At 49.8% G+C, this 20492-nt stretch overlaps 1 protein-coding gene across 2 annotated transcripts in view; it reads right to left on the bottom strand.

Annotated features, from left to right (window-relative positions):
- Positions 1–20120, bottom strand: part of LOC122389478 (serrate RNA effector molecule homolog) — a 33497-nt gene extending 13377 nt beyond the window's left edge. The window contains exons 1-9 of one of the 2 annotated variants that reach the window (XM_043381587.1): positions 19981–20120; positions 15248–15358; positions 14670–14816; positions 11371–11466; positions 10387–10563; positions 8559–8625; positions 6264–6466; positions 3546–3667; positions 2847–3271 (exon numbers count right to left, since the gene is read on the bottom strand). In XM_043381587.1, coding sequence (XP_043237522.1) covers positions 2847–3271; positions 3546–3667; positions 6264–6466; positions 8559–8625; positions 10387–10563; positions 11371–11466; positions 14670–14816; positions 15248–15339 — 1329 coding nt within the window. In that variant the 5' untranslated portion in view covers positions 15340–15358; positions 19981–20120. The remainder of the gene's footprint in view (positions 1–2846; positions 3272–3545; positions 3668–6263; positions 6467–8558; positions 8626–10386; positions 10564–11370; positions 11467–14669; positions 14817–15247; positions 15359–19980) is intronic. The other variant, XM_043381586.1, reaches the window with a different exon arrangement.
- Positions 20121–20492: the final 372 nt, after the last annotated feature.

The following is a 20492-nucleotide window of genomic DNA, read 5'->3' as shown; positions in this document are numbered from 1 at the left end:
CCCCGGCTCCCGCGCCTATGGGAGTCAGATTTACAAACCACGCGGTGAGGTGCAGAATAAAATCAGAGTGATACAGATGACTGACAAAAGAGGGCGTAACCCGACCAAAGCAGAGTTCGCTGAGCGCTGAGCAGTGAGTGGTCATCTGGCCTCCAGCCCCCTTCCCCCTAATCGGAACAAACTCTCGCGTCGATGGCAAAATTCAGAACGGAAATAATTTTTTTTTTGCGTAAACCACAAAGGCCTTCATTAGTTGTCAAGATCCTTACCCCTCGACTCAACGATAGCTTGTAGTCATTCAAACGGCCCCCACACAAAAAGCGGCCACCCAGACGCAGAACCCCGGCCGGGCGCCGCCGACAGACCCCGCCCGACTGCCGGCCGGATTAGTTCGGGTAAACAGCGGCGAGCCGGTCCAAACTCGGCCCCAGGCCCGGATAATAGGGCTAGTTGACAGCAGTTGGCCAACGCGTCCTAACTACGCCGCTTCAGACGTCCAACTTTGCAGGCACGTAGCGGAAGACTCAAACCATGCTCCGAGCGCTAAGCCAAAAGCGATGTCGCTGTTTAACGTACAGTGTACCCTAGTTTGGCAAATAGAAATCACGCCGTATCAGAAACTAAGCCCGGATTGAATACGATCACGATATTCACGCTACACGTCATATCAATTACATTACTAAGCGCAATATACTTTGTTGAACCTCTTACGAGCATGTCAATGCTGGTATTCAAATTGGTCCCCAAATTGGACAGCATCATAAAAAAGTTCCTAAAACAAAGGTACAGGTCTCGCGGATTTTAACGGTAGGTTTTGCACCTAGAAAATTTAGTGTACTTCAGGCTATATCTTCGTCGTCTTAATCTTCTAAGTGTTGAAGATGCGATCGACTTGTTGGTTCACAAGCCGGCCATGATCGTGTAAAATGACTTTATCGTAGATCGATTAGTTCCTGAGATATAGTAACCGGAAAAGTGCAAAATCTACCGCTTAATCTCGCGAGAGCCGTACATACATACAGCATCTTCAGGCCACTTTTGCCAAGTTCGGTCTAGTAAACCTAAACAGGGCCTGGGTCTGCGTCAGCCTCACAGTTCCCTCAACTCGTTCAGCGATAACCCCGCACCATTCGTCAGCGACCCCATCAGCTGGCGGGCGGGACATATGTGGCGCCCGTTTGGCTGCCGCTCCAATCCCGGCGCGGCTGTCAGTAGCTGCGGCGTATGCTGCGCGCCGGCCGCCGCAGGGGTCGTGGGCCGCTCGTAACCACATTTTACGCCCCCGGCCGCACCGCCGGCAGATTCGGCGCCCGTTACTGCGCTCATGCAGAATTCAGCGGCGAGGCCGTCCGCCGGGCCGGCTCGGTCGGCGAGTCTCCATCGTGTGACGCCGACACAGTCGAGCAGGCCGACCGAACGCCCCTCTAACGGCAGAGCACAGAGGCACCGACCCGGTCCCCGCCGGTCCGAAACCACCCGATAACAGCCGAGCCGCCACCAGTCGAGCCGGCACTCCATCCGCCCCTCCGTGCCGACAGGAACATCAACTCCATCGCCAGCCGGGACAAAGAGCCATTCCACCGCGGCAGCTTCCGACCCGGAACGGCCGCTACTTGTCACACGCACATACCGTGCCCAGACTCATTTCGACGCCTCGCCACAGATAAATGAAGTCAATAACATATGAAAAGAGCACATCAACTACAAAATAGACAAGAGTCGGGCCGAATTCGCGGCTACTAGAGACCAAAAGTTGTGCAATCATCTCACCAATGCTCCAAGTTGGTGCGAGTGTTGGTGGCTGCATGGCGGACAGCAGCGGCCGGGTAAAATCCAGACAGTCTTTGTACAGGAGCAAGCTAACTCGATTGTTGCCTAAGTGCCGCACCAAAACAGAGCCACCAGGCTATTCCATCTGGCGCGCGCGTCTTTCTATTGTCGCAGCCACTGAAGGAGGCACTTAGGACGCGAGAGGCGAGGCTACGCGTCTGAATTCATTCCATTGTTTGTGCCTGCCGCGGGTTGGAACGAACTAATTCTGGCCCAAACACCGCCTCCAGGTTGACAAAAACGCACAGACGCTGTCCGTCAGTGCTCGAGCACAGCGCAATGCTCTCAGCGGTACCAATCAGGAATCAATAGAGAGCACGCATGCCTGAGCTGCGGCGCTGGCCGCATACTAACCAATGGGCGGCATTGAGACGCTGTCGCCGGTTATACGATATCGGTTCAGAATATTTCGTATTGTCCTGACACTAGCATGAAATAAATTATTTTCAAAAACGACCAGGCTCAAACTCCATGCATAGGTACACAGCATCGCACAACGCCGGGTTTACAAAATTATGATTAGCTAGTTATTTAGCGCAATGAACATAAAACATAATCAACCTTGCGACTACCACTTTCTCAGAACGGATAAGCAGGTCCCGCGCAGTTGTTTCAATGTTGGTGAGCTTTCTGTTGTGAAGACAGACGGACAAACATAATTTTCCACTAGATTACATTCGCACTTATGAAAGCAGGGCACACAACTGCGAAGTTGTGTTTCAACTCAAAGCGTTTACCACCGACCAGTCGTGGTCCATGTGTTGATGTTGGGTGCCCCCCCCCCCCCCAACTCACCGCCTCCACCTTATGTTTGGTGATGGTGGGCACCCCCCCCCCCCCAACTCACCGCCTCCACCTCCTGTTTGGCGATGGTGCCTCCCGCCCCCTCTCAACGCCTCCACCTTATGTTTGGTGATGGTGGGCGCCCCCCCCCCCCCACACTCACCGCCTCCACCTTATGTTTGGTGATGGTGGGCGCACCCCCCCCCCCCTGTCCTCCCCCCCCCCCCACTCACCGCCTCCACCTCCTGTTTGGTAATGGTGGGCGCCAGGTTGCGCAGGAAGATGGAGGTGGTCCGGTGCAGCGGCCGCGGTCGGCGCTCGTCCGCCTTGGCCTCGGTCTTATCCGCCTTCTTTTCTCCATCCTCCTCCCGTTTGGCCTTCTCGTCGCCGTCGGCGGCCGCCTCTGCGGGTGCCGTGTCTCCGGGTGGCCGCGGCGAGGCCGGCTCGGGCCGACCGTCCAGCTCGCCGCCCTCGTCGGCAGACACCGGCTCCGTCTTATTGGCCTCGCCGTCGGCGGCGGCGGCGGCGGCGGCGGCGGAGCCGTTCTCGGCGCCCGGAGGAGCGGGCTCGGCGGGCTCGTCCGGCTCGTCACTGTCTGAGGAGGACGAGCTCGAACTGCTGCCGCTGTTGTACTCGTACTTGCGCTTCTTGGTCTCCTCTGCCGGAGGTGGGAGGACGTTAGACCACACGGGACAGGGCGGAGCGCGATGGGGTGCGAAAGTTCGGCTGCACGTCGCTAATCGCAATACAGGGAAGACAAGAGACAGCAACGCTCAACAGGTGATGGCTTTACAATAAAATCGAGCCATTTATGCTACGACATAACCAAATTATTATCATTCTACTCTCATGGGACAAAGAAAGCAAGAAAAAGACAAAAGCAAACGCAGTATAAATATTGATCAAGGTGTACCCGGACGAAGATGACGTACCGCCTTTCTTCTTAAGAAATTCCTTGGCCTTCTCTTGGAGTGCCTTTTGTTCGTCGGTCAGAGGCAGCTTGGAGAGGTCCTCCGTCTTCGCCTTATCCGCCTCCTCCTTCTTCTTCTTGTCCCTGAAATGGGTGGCAAACAACACGTCAGTGCCAGCGCTATTCTAATCACCTCAGGTACTGACGGCAGACGATAACAAGCGGCACCTTAATTAACTCTGAACGCGGTGGGCATCGTCCGCTTTAATCGCCGACTGCCCGCCGTTTATCGGCCATCTGACTCTTGTTATCGTCTCCGTCAGAGCTAAACAAGCAAGTTTTGAGGGAGATTGAAAAGATGCAAACTTCTGCTCTGGTCGGGTGTGTTTGAGCTGAAAAACACTTCGTGCGAGTCCACAAACCGGTAAGTGGCAGCACTATGTAAGAGCACGTCCGACGTGTATGGAAACAAAGCATGAAGCCCTTACAGGCAGCCAGCGTCTAGTGTCGAAACCCAGTGCCGACCAGCGAAAATCCACAATAAACGAATGTTAAAGGTCTCTGATATCCATGAGCTCTGGAGTCCCCGTCTCAGCACATACGTCGGCCGCTGGGTAACTGATGGGGGTCCCGACACCAATGGTACCATTCGATTGGAGGCTCCCCACAGTCACCTGAGTCAGGCCAGCCCAAATAGTCCAAATGCATACTGAATAGCGCAGAAAAGTGGCCCTTCTACACCGGCACCACTCTGCCGCGACATTCTAACAGCTCGTGCCAGACTTTTCGATGAACTACGTGGAACTACGTAAACGAGATGGAAGTTTTCTATAGACGCGTGGCCTAGTTTCGGAATGGCCATACTCTTTTAACGAGCACTCATGTTCGCCGCTCCGCGGCCCCGAGCATCCTACCCAGGGAACGAAGAGCTCACAAAACGGCGACAGGCAGCGCCAGACGAGCACAAACGGCGATGAGTTTGAGCAGCACAAATAAGAATATAATTGGAAGAGCAACAGATCATGAGTGTAATTATGCACAATTTTCATCGAAGTTGTCTCTTCCTTTCAGATCAAATGCATCGAGCAGCATATCAGTAATTAGAAAAGCAGCCGCCTTGGCATAAATACCTAATTATGGACACTTCGTTCTTTGATCGCTGGTTCGAAACATGTTCGGAAGCCCTCTCAGCGATGTGGCGTCATACGGCGGGCATCAATTCCACAATTTGGACGGGAATCTGTCGTTATCAGGCAGTCAGCGTTCCTTACGGGGTAATTTCACGCGGCGCGCTGCTCGGATGCCGACGGGACCATTTAGCCGATAAAAACGGCCATTTGTCGGCCGGAGGGAGTGGCTCGATCGGCGGCACGAGCCAGAGCGGCGGAAAATGCGCCCAGCGGCAGTCGGGACGGCTCTATTCCGCGCCGCTGTATGGACGACGTCGGCCGTCGGCGAGGAATACCAAGGGAGGGACTCGTAGCACAGAGACGGTATGATAGGGTAACTGACTCCCGGCACTCGCATCGTCTCTCAGTCACGGCGAATGCAGAAGGAACACCACCACAGTGGCTGTTTTCGAGTTCCGGGAGTGACAGCAGTAGCACCCATCCGGCAGTGCGTGGCACTGTATCGAAATATTGAGTGGTATACCGGCCAGGGCGAGACAAATCCGGTGCGGGGCGCCTATGTAATGCGATATTGTAGGGCACACAAAGAAAATGCGGCAAATAGGCAATATGATTGAATATCAAAGGATATCTTTTTTCACTCGTATCCCACGCTTGGAGGCTCTCAAATCTCATGCTTTTAGTTCCAAAAACAGCATATCACCTCTCGAATGTCGTCAGAAAAAAAACGAGCAATAGAAAAAGTAAAAAAGCAAAAGCAAGCCTAATAAGCTATAAATAATAGACTTTATTATTTCTGGCTGCAAGTCAATGATAATAATTGAAATATAGCACAGATTAACCTGACTGGTGGGACATCGCTATTGGAGAACCGAGTTCGATCCCGGGTGCCGAAACAAGTGGCGCCAACAATTAGTGACCCTACCACTGGCGGACGCTGAGGAATGAAGATCGAACCAAAGAGCGACACACAGTCCCGGCCCCGGTACCGAGCTGACCCAGACGACACTCCGCCCACCTGTGGGCAGCGGTGGTGGGCTGCACTCGTAAACCAGTCGCCCCGGCACACAGAAATGGCCGCCGACTCCGCCGCGCCGACAGACTCCATTCGCCACTACATGGACACCGGATTCGGAGCTCCGCGAGAATATCAAAGTGTCGCGATATGCCCGGCGGCGAGGCGACGTGCCCATTGGGTGGCCATAACGCTCAAATGGCCGCAGTATGGCCGTCTGGCGCGAGACGTCTCGGTTTGACAGAGTCGTCAGGAAGACTGCCACCGCGCCGACAGACCATAAAACCGTCGCGAGAGTGGCTGGCGGCCACAGGTGGTCGAGACTGGAGACCGCTCTCGATATAAGGTGACAATCGCAGCACTGGAGTAACTCTATGATACAGACACGAGCCCTTGATCGAATGCTTCAGGCAACGCCGATAAATGACTAACCGTAGAATTCGCAAATAGCGACAAGCACAGCGAAATACATCATGCTTACATAATCACCTTAATAAGATTTTCCAATCATACGCCTCAAAACATAATCACACCCTCTCTTCCCGGTAGGACAGGCTCCCCTCATGCACCCTGCTCCCTCCCCCCAGCCACTCACTGATCGAGGACGAACGTCTTCTGCGGCGGCCGGTCGGCCGGGTCCTCCTCAGGCAGGTCGAGCACGGTCATGTCAAAGTCGGAGCCGCCCTCCAGACGGATCACCACAGAGTCCAGGAAGCGCAGCAGCAGCTCGGCCTGATCGCCATCCAGACGAGTATCGGGCTGCGCCTCCAGACGCTCTAGGAACACGTCCACGCGACGCTGTAGAGAGAAGGAGGGGAGGGGTGATCTCAAGACGTCCGCGAGCACATGTCAGTATTTTACAGTGACGTAAAACATGCCATCAAAACAGTTGTTAGGGAGGGACTCGAATTTGAAGTTCGAATACACAACCTCTAAGAATTTATAATATTAGCTTAGAACAGACGTCATACATTTTCACCTAAAATTTGGTGTATTATGTTACGTATATATAATACCAATGTGCAGGCAAAAATGTACAGGGATAGATGAACCGATAATATGTCCTTATCATTAGGTTTGGGTAACACGTTGAGCGATGTAAACGTGGGCAGTATCGAGAACATGTAAAGCAGGCCTGGATCAAACCGTTCCGGGACATCAGTTTATTCCCCATGCAATTACCGGAAAATTATCCGATCAGTTGGCTCCACAAAGTGGGTTAAAAGGTTCTGCCGGCGGGACGTCACTGCCTCGCACTAACTGGCTAGTACCTTTCCTGCGTATCTGCGAATTAACCAATCCCAGCATCTAGCACGATTGAGAAAAATACCGGGAAACTAAATCCTGCATATCATGTAGGTGATATTTTAGGAGGATGTCGTCCTGAGCCTGGTGTAATGGACCATTTAATCTGCTTCCTTATTCTTAGATTCATAGGCTCAGAATCAACTCATTCTATTCATCAAATAGAAATGAAAAACATACATTCATTAAAGATCAAAGGCTGCATGAGCAGTAAAATGGGCGGCGGCGGCGGCGGCGCTGTCCCCCTAGCGACTCGGAGCGCCGCCCTGGCCGCTCGCATCTCACATAGTTGGCTAGTAATGGCCCGCGGCCATTGAGTTACGGCCAGAGGTGCGATACTTTACCACATTACGACCCACACTGTAGCACCACCACTCGGTCTAAATATGACGCGGTATTTCAGGGCCGGCGGTCAGACACCACAGCGTACTCTGTTTTATGCGGACGCCATGTCAAAGTTGGCAAATAAATTTAAATGTTTCAACAAATTATTTGAATAAAAGCATATTGTCTAAAGGTACCTGAACAGGAAATTATTAACACCGAGCACATCAGATATTGCCACCAGGCAACCGAGAGAAATCGCTGAAAGAAGCACGCCTGGCAAACCATACAATGCAAGCGTAAGAAGTGAACGGGGGTCCGATAAAAAGCGTGCACCGCGCAGCTTCGGTAGGGGCGCACCAGTCCACCTTTATGGCTCGAGGCTGCGGTCCATCCTTTACCGAGACTCAGTAGATAGGACGGGAGTGGTGTCATCAAAGACAGGAAGTGTGTGTGGGGGTGAGGGGAGGGGCGACGCTCCAACGCGTCTCAATGGCCCCGCGCCGCCGCACGGACAAAAGGAGCTTGTCAAGCCAAGTCATATATTATTCAGTTTCAACACAAAGGATATATGGCGCAAAGGACTCGGACTAAGATGAATAACATTCATTAAATACTTCTGAAAAGCACCTCCTTTATCCCATTCCGTCGATACTTTCAAACCAAGCCTTTCGTTCAAAATTATGCGCATCGCAATTTCAAGCTTACTCGGTGATAAAATAAGCAAGAGATCGAGAACAACGTGAAGTGTATAGTTGACTGTTTTTGGGCGTTTGAACTACACGGCAATTATGCGTCACGAGATCGTTTGATGGTTGAGAAGATTTAATGCTTCAGAAATGAGAGGCCCCGAGATAAGAAGTTCTATGAATCTAAAATGCAAATACAAGACGAACAGATGCGGCGCCTCAAATTTATAAATAAATGAACAAAACGTGTCTTTTTTTGTCACGCACAGCCGCCTACAGGCTTTCATGTTGCTGAGGAAATAGCACGGATGCAAGCGTGGGCCGGATTGTGTTCACGAGAACAAAGAAATTGTTGGGTTAGCATCCAATTACAAAAAGATCACTAGCTCTAAAGCAGCACGCACGACAAAAGGCAGACTGATTAAAACGCTGGATCCTTTAGGAAACAGCGACGCCCCTAGCAGCGACGAACGGCCGGCGGGCCGGCCAGTCAGACCGATCCACAGCCGTGCGTGCCGCCGCGCTAATAAGACCTATCACACCCGCACCCGCACCGTCAGGAGCCAGCTCACCTTCAGGTTGGCGATCTGCTCCTCCTGGCGCTTGACGCACTCCTCCGGGTGGTACTTGGCCTTGAACCTGTCGTCAGCCAGGAGCCAGGTCAGACGGGCCAGGGAGGGGAGCGGGGACTCAACACATGCCTCAGACGGACGTGCAGAAAGAGACGCTCCGCCGCCAACGGTTCAATAAGAAAACATACACGGCAAATAAAAACATTAGGGGTTGGTCTAGTGAGAGAACACGACGGGATGAGCTAGTATGACGGGACAGGGCGAGCTGGAGCAGTACAAGGCAGGACAGCGCAGCAGAACAGAACAGATCAGGTCAGAACTGAGTAGGACCGTATGCGAATCGAGGCCAACTTTGCAGCAGATTGAAAGGTCGAACTGTCACAGCTCAGCATCAGAGTTATGCCAAAAGAAAGTCACACACAAGCACGCGTACACGGACCACACGGCGCGGCAGGCGGCCACCACCATCCCCGCGGCCGACCGCCAGACGCCCCCTTACCTGACAGTTAGCCGGCGCCCAGCAGGCGCGCACTCTCCACTCGCGCTCGCTCGTTCTCTGTTCGTATATCGCGCGCGACGCGGGCCTCGGTGGACCCCCTAGCTATCCTACGACTCGCATTACTAACTGCATTGCGCGCAGTGACCTAGCTATCGCGGCTGGCATTCGCGGAGGTGGCGGAGGTGGCTGGAGCCGGTGTCTGCGGCCCTTCGGCGTCTTCAGAGGCAGAGTCGGACTGCAGGGCTGCTCTGTGGAGGCAGACGGCGGGTTAGTGGGCCGGCGCGGCGGCCCGAGCCAGCCCGACGGGTGGGTCGGACCGCCGGCCGCCAGACACGGCCCCGGCCCCGAACCAACGGGACCAGCAGCCCCAGACTGAGGGTCCAGGACCTTGACAGGGGCCAGCCAGACACGGGGGACCCCGGACCACAGGGGACCACCCAGAGAGGGAGGGCCCTGGACCATGGGACCGGCCTCGAGACGGATCATCAGGGACCAGCCCCAGACAGACGGGACCAATCCAGAACCGGACGGCCCCCGGACCACGGGAGGGACCAGAACCGAAACATAGGAGGCCAGGACCATTTAATCTGGACCACAGAGACAGGTAGGAACCCACACCATCAAAATAGTTACTTGGGCCACCACAGTAAGTACTGCATGGACATGGGCCAGCCACTGTGACAAAACATCGCTCAGCATCTATGGGAAGAAGTGTCTAGCCGTAGAAGAAGTTTATGATACCTTGGCTAAAATTCTGGAGGCATAGGTACTATAGATCTACGGGAAAATACTTAACCATTATCGAAATGATAATCCTAAAAAGGGTTATAGTAAAAACGAAAGCCAAGGAGACAGATAAGCCAAGGAGAGCTGGAAGGAGTCATCATTTCGGATCGCCGCACCACTCGCCATTGTCACTCGCAATCTTCTTCATCACTTTTGTCACTGTTCCGTCACTGTTCCATCACTGTTCGCCACTGTTCGCCACTGTTCGATCGCCCCGCATTCATCACTCTGCCCTTGCCGCGCGCGTCACCACTGATACACTGCACTGCCTCGCAACACTCTCCTTTTTCCATCCGCAAACCGCCGCGACACGCCGGGGAGATCTGTCAACGGCCATCATGAAACGTGGAAAACTGGCGCTACTGGAATACTAGGCTACTGGAAAACTAGCTCTTTGAGCAACAACTGGGCGTAGGCCGTAGACTGCAGGTTCACTGAACCCTGAGGAGCGACTGAAGGTCCTACTGGCGCCGGGAGGCGGCTCTACAGTAGCCCCGACCGGCGGTGGGGAGCCGTGCCGGACAGCCCGACCGCGGCACTCACCACTCCTCCTCCTTGTGCGCCAGGAAGAACTCGTTCAGCTGCTGTCGACGGAAGTCGAGCTTGTACTCGGTGTACTTTTTGATGGCCTCGTCGTCTGTGATCATGTCGTCCTGAGAGGCCAGGAACGCCTTGAACGTCATCATCGGCGGCTGGCTGGGCCCGTCCGCGTCCGAATAGCTGCAAACAATGGACCGGGATGGGGGTGAATGGGGAACAGGGATCGCAATTTTTTCAAGTGCAGCAACGAAGCAGGCATGTATGTAGCATAGTGACGCTGGACGATTCGTTGGCAAAACAAGCTGTTAGCAAAACATTAGAGTATCATTCGTGTTCTTTTTCACAGCAATATTTAGCGGTAAGTAAGGTTTATTTTTCTCCAATTTCGTTCTCAAAGAAGTAAGCGATATGTTAAGAATTCCAAAAAAATTCAATAAACATTCTGTATTACCGACAGCCCGGCTGTTGTGTCCTGCTGTGGGCCGTTTATCTTTGGCGGTGATTTTTGGGACCAGGGCGACTACCCGCGGCGTTCCCAGCGTGGACTCCATCAATCCGCGCGGGATGAAAGCCGACTGCGCCAGGCCGACCGGTCGGAATCAGCTTTCAAAGGAGTTATATTTGTGTTCAGAAGTTCGCCACAGGTTCGCGGAACGTGTGGGCGGCCGGCAGGGCGACGTCGCAGACAGAGGCCAACCGTGATCGGAAAGACTGTTGCACAGGTGCACTGACCCAAGCCTCATGACTGGAATGTAGGCGTCGTTCGGTATACGTTGCAATTTGCAAAAGAAAGTGAAATTTTGAGAAGCGAAATGATGAGGGCAGATAAAGCGAAACCGGTACGCATGTTTTCTTTCATTCACGTGGGTGCAGTATGGCCGGTGGGTGTCATACAATGAGTGAATGAGCGCGGCCGGGTGGGTGTGGCGTGTCAGCAGCTCAGACCAACTGACTCGCAGTTTCACTCAGCCCGCGCCGACCACTCACCCGCCGCCGAAGGGAGCCACGGCCGGCGCACCGCCGCCGCCTCCGTATCCGTCACCGGCGCCGTAGCCGGTGGGGAAGCGCCGCTCGCCGCCGCCCCTGCCGAACGAAACAGGACAACCGTGAGAGATCGGACCAGACACAGCCCGGGATAGGAGCGCAGTCCGGAATCGTACCGAACACAACACAGGTTAGAACCAGAAACAGCCCTGGATAGGACCGCTACCTAAAGTCGGACCACACACAACACAGGATCGGACCGGCAAGCGCACGTAGCCCGGGATGGGACCACGGCCAGCGCACAGCGAACACCAGTCGGCTCAGCATGCTCCTCTCGCAAACGGGCAGCAATGCGTCTCTATAACGACCAGGGTTAGCGAAACATGCTCACTATGCATTTTTGAAACCAGCAGAGTGATGAGACGGGCTGAGCGCGTCGTCGGCCGGCGGCCGTGTCGGCGGCGCGGGCCCGTCTGTTCTAAGGAGATGAGCACATTTCGGGCCGATTTGCAGCGATCCCCATCCGTCGAGGCTAAATCCCGGGGGAGCAGCTGTCGGCTGGAGGACATCACACAGGCCGCCGCACAGGCAGGCGACCCGCGGCTCCCTGGGTCCCGGCGGCTCCGTCAGTTCGGCCGAGAGTACCAGGAGGAAGGACCTCAGGGAGACAGATGTGGAAGATATGGGTATAAAGAAAACATTTCGATCGATGATACCAAGCCTAGGCATTAAATGTCAAGGCTTATTACCGAAACATATTACCCAAACATGTTTGTGAGCCAGCAGCAGTTTTTTCACATTCCCCTCTATCAAGTTATTCATCAGTATCAGGTTCCATCAGGTTGGGGTGTTTTTAACAGTTGGGCTCCCCTTCCATCCCCCCCCCCCCCCAGAAGCATATCATAAGTTCGTGAACCCCACAACGCCCACAAGAGGCGACTACGCGGATATTGATCATATGTAGCTGTGGCGAGTTAAAATTGGATAGAGGTCACCGGCCAATTAGTTGAACAGCACCCCTCCTGGGCCGCCTTAGTCCATGAGCTGGGTTTACGGCACGCCGTTACCTCGTTCAAGTTGTAAAACTGCGCCGTCTTTAACCCGTGCCCGCCCACTCAGTGGCCGGAAACTTCTCCATTAACAGGCGCCCCAATGACACGGGTCGAGCCCGTACAGAGGGGTCACTGTTACCCCTCGCGGAGACGCAGGGCAGTCACTCAGAGCGGCATCTCAAACACAGCACCGCGCTCAGCGCAGTACAGTGTACTACAGCACACTACAGCGCAGCACAGCAGAGGTTCGGCGGTATCAGCAGTCTCTGAAACAGCCTTTACTGCGGAGCAGTCCTACGTCTGTCTGTTCCATGGAGCCACTCCCAATTACTGGGCCAATATGAACAGGCAACGGACGGCGGATATGGGAGCTCTGCTCGGCGGCAGTCCCGCTCGCCATTTCCGAGTCCATAGTCTATCTGATAAAGGACCCACACATCATCGGAACGGGTGATTGGGCCTTATTCCAGGGCACTGTTACCGCGCTAACCCGCCAAGTTATTGGCTGTACAGCATGAACACGAGCGCACAGGATCGGAAGTCAGTGTCCTGAAATTGATTTTTCGGAGAGTGTGATTGAAGCCGCAAGGACGTCAGTATTTCATATGGACGTCGATATCGGTGCGGAGCCTCAGCCACTGAAGATCCCTTAAATCTCTTAAAATTAGCGATTTTCACTAGCAATTTTGACTAATAGCACCTCAAGGCACCTCAAAGGATCATATATAGACTCAAAGTAATGCCAGTTTACCCCTAGTACAATACAAATTTCAATCATTCATCACAAACACCAAAACAACACTTTGAAGATGTTTAGTTCTTGTCCATGATCGTACACAACAGTCAGTGACAAATATGCTTCAACAAAAATCAGCCCAAGAGCCAGCGGCTATCACTATATATTGACGTCATAACAGGGATATTATATTGAGCAAGAGGAGTGACGTAAAAAAAACAGACGTCCAGACAAAGAGCTGGAAAACAGCTAGGAAAATTAATTTCCATAGCTTCCTGTTATGAAATTCAATTAAGAAAACTCCAAGGTAGACGCTGAATTTTTCTTCGCTGGAAAAAAATGTGAAATCATTGTGCACTTTTCAGTTTTGTACCGACGTCGATTTAATGGGAATGACAAGGCCAATCGACGTCCCCAACATTGCGTGTATTTTTAAGCCAAAGACGACATACTTTAATTAAAATTGTTGAAATTCGGTAACTTTATTTTAATTTAAATAAATAAACACAAACTTTTTTTCCCAACCACGATCAACATATGCAAAATTAACTACTTTTGAAGTGTAGGTTCAAGGGATAGCGCTACCCCGTTACTGTGACCTTCTGAGGGGAAAAAATAATTAAATATATTACAGTGATTTGATACAAAAGGTATGTTGTGTGCTTATAGATAAATGTCGAAGTAATATATTCGCATGATTAATTTTTATCTATACACTGCACAGTTACTAAAACTGAAAAGTGGAAAACGACGTCCTCAGATCCCTCTATTCCGACGTCTTTTCTCCTTCATATGGCAGCTATTACCTTCACATGATAAAGGAAAAAAAACTATCCATATCTGACGCACAGAAAACGAACATAAAACCGCGTTGTTTACTGTTGCGGCAGTTCGCCAGCGGTGTTGGAAAGGGGAGTTGAGTATAAGAGTGGGTTTTGTGAGGCCTCGGGATATATTTATTGTCATTTTGCACAGCCGTGTTTTTAGGCCACAGAGGTGATATTTCTTTTTGTTAGTTTGCTTTTGGTGTTCGATATACCTGTCTACTTTTATCTGTCAGGGACGTCGTTTGGCTTTCCGGGACGTCACAAAGAGAATCTGTTCGGGTGTGGGTTTCCACCCAAATTCACGAAAATCAGGACACTGTCGGAAGTGAAGCTGAATATGGAACCGGAATACAGACACGATTGTGTCTTGCTTACTGGATAGGGAGGACGACGGCGATCCACACATAAGTATTCCGCTTATTTTTTATTATAAAAAAAATACTTACACGAATAAGATTTAAAATAGATAATCCGCTATTTTAACAAATCAGATCAGAAAATAGCACTTACCAGTAGAACTATGAGGAAACTGACTCAAACATCTCTTTTCCCAGCCTGTGACCCTCCCAAATCATCTTCCCCCACAAAGACACAATGGGAACACAACACACCATATAGTCACACTATAAGTATACACTTTGTCATAGTCCAGTTTGGGTTTGGGGCGCCCTGTAGCCGTCCACTCACCAGTCGGCGCGCATCCGTTTGTGCGGGGGCGGCGAGAGGTCGGGACCGGGGCTGTAGCCGCGCGGCTCCCGGCCCCGGTACGCGTCCATTCTGTAGTCGCCGCGACTGCGGATCTGACCGCCGCCGGCCCGGCCGCGGTCGTATTCTCTGCCGGCCGGGCACCGGGTCACAGTCACGGGTCGAGCGTAACGCACCGGAGTCGAGGATGGTGACACGTGGAGTAATGGACACGACAACATATGGGCACCCACTAACAAAGGCTAGATATTTGTAAATCTTGTTTTACTTTGATGTCACAAAAAGAAGAAAAGAAGATTAAAAAAGATCAAAGGGGCTTCAGAAAAAGAAAGCATAATGGGAAAACAAGATACCTAGGCATACTAGATAGTACACAAAATGAATGGTTCTTTTCAGATTCAACAACTATCGAGACTGTGATCTGATGTGCTAGCTTGCACAAAACAACAAATGGGACAAGAATGCCATTAGAAAAACGACCAAATGTCTCACAAAGCAGCATCTAATCGGGACAACACTCAGTGGCTACAGCAGCTCACCGCCGCGCTAGCCACCCTTACATGTCATCGCGTCTCGGCCGGGCGTCCCCAGTGCGCTCTCCCCTGAACTTGTCCCTGCGGCGCCGGTCGTACTCGTCATCAGAGTCAGCCATCGCCGCAGCAGCACAGGAGCTGTAACGCAGAGCATCAGCCGTTACTGAGAGTATCAGACACTGTAACGCCGCTCCACACTGGACCTTGCATGCGGGTAGCGAGTCTGCAGGTTTCAGGTTTCAGGTGCCGTAAAACGGGATGTTAAGGGACAGTTTTGATGTGTTTTGTTATATAACTCAAGAAGGGTTGGAGATAGAAGCATTAAAGGGACTGTCCCACCTTCAAAAAATTGCTTTGATATACTGTTCTTGTGTTGCAAGACATAGATTATGGGCCCCTTTACACGAAATTGGCAAACATTCGGCCCATAGTTGGCTAATTGTTTAAAAATTCCAATTTAAAGCTTTTGGATCGATTACGTCATATGATTGTTTTTTTATCGGGCAAAGTTTTTTTCCTAGCTGCCAAATCGGTGGCACAAAGTTTTGTTACGCTTCTGCCGCGAATAGTACAAACATTGCGCATAAACTCAGGAAATTGGTAAACATGTTCAATGTTCATGGAAAGGATTGAAATGAAAATTGGAAAATTGAAGCTTGAACTTTGTCCAGAAGAAGGTCGCAAACTGCAAAGAATATCAACAAGGCCTTATTTATCATTTTTAAAAAGTTATAGAATGCTCCCTAATAAGCAAAAGCAAGATATTGATGTTTGATTATTGATGCTGCCCACAATGTCTTGGGCACATGGATGATGGAAGTGAGCTCAACTTCAATAATCAGACCTAAGAATCACAATGGATATAGCCATGAGCCAGACTGCAAAGTGGGGCAAGTTTGTCTAGATTTTGTCAGTGCGGACTCCTTCGTCTGGTGCGGATTTAAGTGTGGTGCGGTGCGGATTTGGTCTAGTGTGGTGCGGATGTAGTGTAGCGGGGTGCGAATTTGGCTTGCTGTGGTGCAGATGTGTAGCATTGTGGGGATTCGAGGTCAGTGCAGATTTTGACTGGCCATTTTGGGGTTTGGTGCATTTTTTGTGTTCTCTCAGGCCTCAGCCCCCTTTGGTGTGAATTTTCGGGCTCTGTTTGAAGGGTTTGTGTCAATTTTGAGCTTGGGAGTTGGGCCAGTGCTCCTTGGCGACCTGCGAGCCATACTCTGCAGTACTGGCCTGGGCCCATGAGCAAAGTAATATAATATAGTCTGTTCAAGATTCAATATAATAAGTCTGCAAAACACATTCCAGCAATTGTAATTGAAGCAGAATGAATTGTAGTGAACTGCATTTGTATTTTTGTTGTGTCTGTGAAAAATAATAAATATACCTACCTATTGGAAAAATTGTGGCCTTTCAGCACATTTGGCAGAGTTGTGTGACTCTGATTTAGTGGCTCAGGTGGAACGCAACGAGCTGCGGAACAAGCTTGAATAGCATTTTGCCTCAGGGCTATCTGCCAGAAACATTTCATCTGCATAAATTTGCCTACAGGCAAGTCTGACAAATTTGTGGATTAACTGGGGTCCTTGTAAGCCTGCATATTAAATTCTAGCCCACCAGCTCAGCCCTATTCTCAGTTTCAGCATTCAGCATGATAACAGTTCTGATCAAGTTCTGATTTTCACCACTGAGACACCAATGGAGTCCTCTGAAATTTTGCCTTTCTATTAGATTATTTGTAAGAGTTTCAGCTACATTTACATTGACCAAACGTTTCACTCTCAAAGATCTGCGACCCACCCCACTCGTCCAGTAGGATGCCTGGCGCGCAAACAGTCCAGCAGTGAGCTGCCAGCCGGTGCGCAGGGCAGCAGCAGGCGGCGGCAGCAACAGCAACTAGTGAACATGTCTTGGACTGCAGCCACGACATGATCTAGGCCTATTCAATTTGTCCATGTACAAGTACCACAGCTCCTGCCCGAGGTCGCGCAAGTCAGGGAACTGACCACCTCCAGCCCAGGCGTGGTTCACTGACTCAAGACATTTCAACTGACCAGTCAGAGTTCATGTTTTGCAACTTTTATCCAAGTTATTTGTAATTGTAATATTCTAAACTGAATTTTAGGCATGACTTCATTTTTCAAGAGCTACACAGAACACGCCTTCCCTGTACAGCACGTCTATTGTCCTAACATTAGTCAAATAGTTGCAAGAAGCGACTTGAATGCGGAACCTGCCTGTTTTGAAGCCCCGTTGTCTGTTGGGTGACACTGCACAGAGGTAAGGATGGGGTGTGATTTTGCTGCTGTTTGTCAGGTGCAATATGTGTGTCAATGATCACAAAGTAGTTACTCTTAAAGGTTTAAAAAATGCACAGCATGGCCTAACAAGGCACATTACCTAGGTTTTGACAAGCAGCGCAGTGACTGTGGTACAAAGGCCCAGTCCCATGCTCATGTTAGTAGCTGGATCTGCTCCCAGGAAACAAAGGTAAAACACTATTGACAGCTTTAAGATGAAATCTGCAGGAAAACTAAGCCATCTATAAAATCTAACATAAGCTTAAAAGCACAACAGAGCATTTCTTATTCAACATGCAGCACTTCCGCTTTCATCCGCCATCAGCAACTCAGTTCAAAGAATGATACATTACATCACTAAAATTTATTTCAAAACATCTCTGCATGGTGTTTATACAAACAACAGTTCTTTACTAGGCATGGTCGACCTCAGGCCACCCACACTTCAGCATACAGGGTATTATCAATGTTTAACGGCTCAAGGTTAGTCGTCTTGGATGCTCAGAAATAAAAAGGTGAACATTCATCGTCTCTTCCTTAGTTGTCACCATCAATAGATTGTGGACTTCTCAGAGCATGTCTTGATTATGGAGTTGAAAGTTGAAACAGCAGTGAGCAAATCATTTATCATTTTGATACTATGATTAATTTTAGAGAGTTGCACACTTGAACTTGAGGTAATATATACTAATACCGAAATTTGTGTTTGATTTTGACATCTGTGCAAATAAGTGCCACAATGTATTGGTATTGGCACTTAAAACCTGTGACGTTTCCGCCTTTTCCGAAGTTTCTGTATCTGTCGACTTGTTTTTATCGAAACCTTGAAAAATAACAACGCCTCCTTGAACAGCGCCCATTCGTTCCGGGTGGAGAAATAAATTGATATGCCAAACTAATTCTAATAGTCTTCTAATTCTTGTAGTATTTTTATTTTTGTATTTAAATAGTTAAGAGGCCGTCCTAAATGTGACTGAAGAATGCAAGAGCCATGAACTTATCAATGGCAGGTGTCAAGTTCGGTATTAGTATATATAAGGTCCGAGTGGCGAACCGATTATGAAAAGCATACTATACGATGTATTTTGACCTCCTCATTTCATATCTGATAGTTATTCCTTCTGGAACCAAGTATCAAAGCACCTATGAAATACTTACAGTTACCGCAAATCGCTACCGCACTCCACACCAACTCCACACTATCGCAATGTGCCTGGCGGCAATTACTTGCGCAAAGCTGGCCAAGGTCAAGAAAATCAAGGATGATATTTAACAGCTGCTATTCAACTGTGAATAATGACGTCATAATACTTCTCGCGGCGAAGCAGCGCAGTGCCGAAGGCAATGCCTTAGGAGAGATTACAGGCAAGAGTAAATCAAATATTTTTAGGTTAAGTGGTTATGTATCTGGCTTCAGGCCGAAGGCCTGAAGCCTGATGCATGACCACTTAACCTAAAAATATTTGATTTACTCTTGCCTGCAATCTATTCCTGCAAGTAACTTTTTCCTTATCCCCGGTAGGCAAACATCAGTAGGTTAGGTTAGGTTAGGTTAGGTTAGGTTAGGTTAGGTTAGGTTAGGTTCCTTTTTTTCTAATTATGACGTCACTTTCATCACACCATTCGTATCGTTTTCTTTTTCCCCACCCAAAACCCGTTCCTAAAATTCCCCTGAAATGGCAGCAATCCACATATGGCAGCGCTACAACGCCCACGTTTTTCATTCGTCGCGTGGTATTGCCGCCGGGTGGTATTGTAGTGAAATGGGTTGGTGATTTGGTGTTTTTTCCACGTTTCCAGTACATGTAAGTATCATTTTTGGATTCAGGATGTCAAATAATGTAAGAATGTGAAAACTTCATCTTTTAACAGGCACTCGGACCTAATGTATACTTTTACCCAAATTTCTTTGCGATGAAGTAATTGCTGGAGAAACGGTTTTCACGGCTCTGATTTTCAAAGAACGCCCATCAAGATGGCTATCTCAACTCAATTCTAATGTTAAGGTGGGACAGTCCCTTTAAATTGTCTGCATTTTATGTGGAATTTGGTGTTTTACATGCCTGCTACATTTAAGTTTTAAAAATATATACCTGCATCTTATTTTTATTATTTTTCATTACTGTCCCTTTGCATCCCAATGTGGGGTGTTAGGGTCTAACTATATTATTACAAGAAATGGCCATCAAATGCCCACAATTGGGGTGTGAAATCATTTTCAGATGGTGCAAACAAACTCGCTACTTAGATGGCAGGGTGGGTCACTTGATGAAGTGCCAGAATCCTAGGCAAGATGATCAGCGTGTATTTGAGAACTTTGTGATGCCATTCCTAAGCGAACGGATCATAGAGAATGTGGAATTCAAATTGGAATTGGAATGGCTTGTGGGCCGGAAGCAGCACTGACTGACGAAGAGCGCAAAATAAACACAGAATAAATACAGAGGCATGAACACATATACTTACTATTATATTATCAAGGATGACTTTTCGATGGCAATCTGAATCACTTAACAATCATACAGCATATAAAAAATCAATTCATTCTATCTACAAAACCTCTGCGCGGCGTGTTCACCGGCGTCACGCCAATGTTTGTGTCAATCCTGGCGCAGTGCGACTTTTACGAGATAAGGGACACCGGCACTAAATCAATTGCTGGTGAAATTCACATTGACAACAACATTCTCTTTGAGTATTTACTATTTTCAAAAGTGTATTTTATTTAATAATGAGCAATAAGCAACGCAAGAAGTTTAAAATGTGTTCGTTATTGAGGTGCTTCCTGTGTTGATAGCAATACCTGTCATTAAGAAGCCAAAAGGCCATCGAAGAGCTATGGGACGATAGGATATGTCGCTGACATTGGGCAGTGCGAACCAGTGACCACCGACGAGCGGCAGAGACGGTCTCGGTGGGGCGGAAATATCCCGATGGGACAGGAATGTTCCGATGGGACAGTCCACCCATGCCACTCA

The sequence above is a fragment of the Amphibalanus amphitrite genome, unplaced genomic scaffold, assembly GCF_019059575.1.
Source record: "Amphibalanus amphitrite isolate SeventyFive unplaced genomic scaffold, NRLGWU_Aamphi_draft 000359F_arrow, whole genome shotgun sequence".
NCBI classification, from domain to species: Eukaryota; Metazoa; Arthropoda; class Thecostraca; order Balanomorpha; family Balanidae; genus Amphibalanus; species Amphibalanus amphitrite.
Note: the sequence above shows the minus strand (reverse complement) of the source record. Positions and strands in the feature narration are given on the sequence as shown.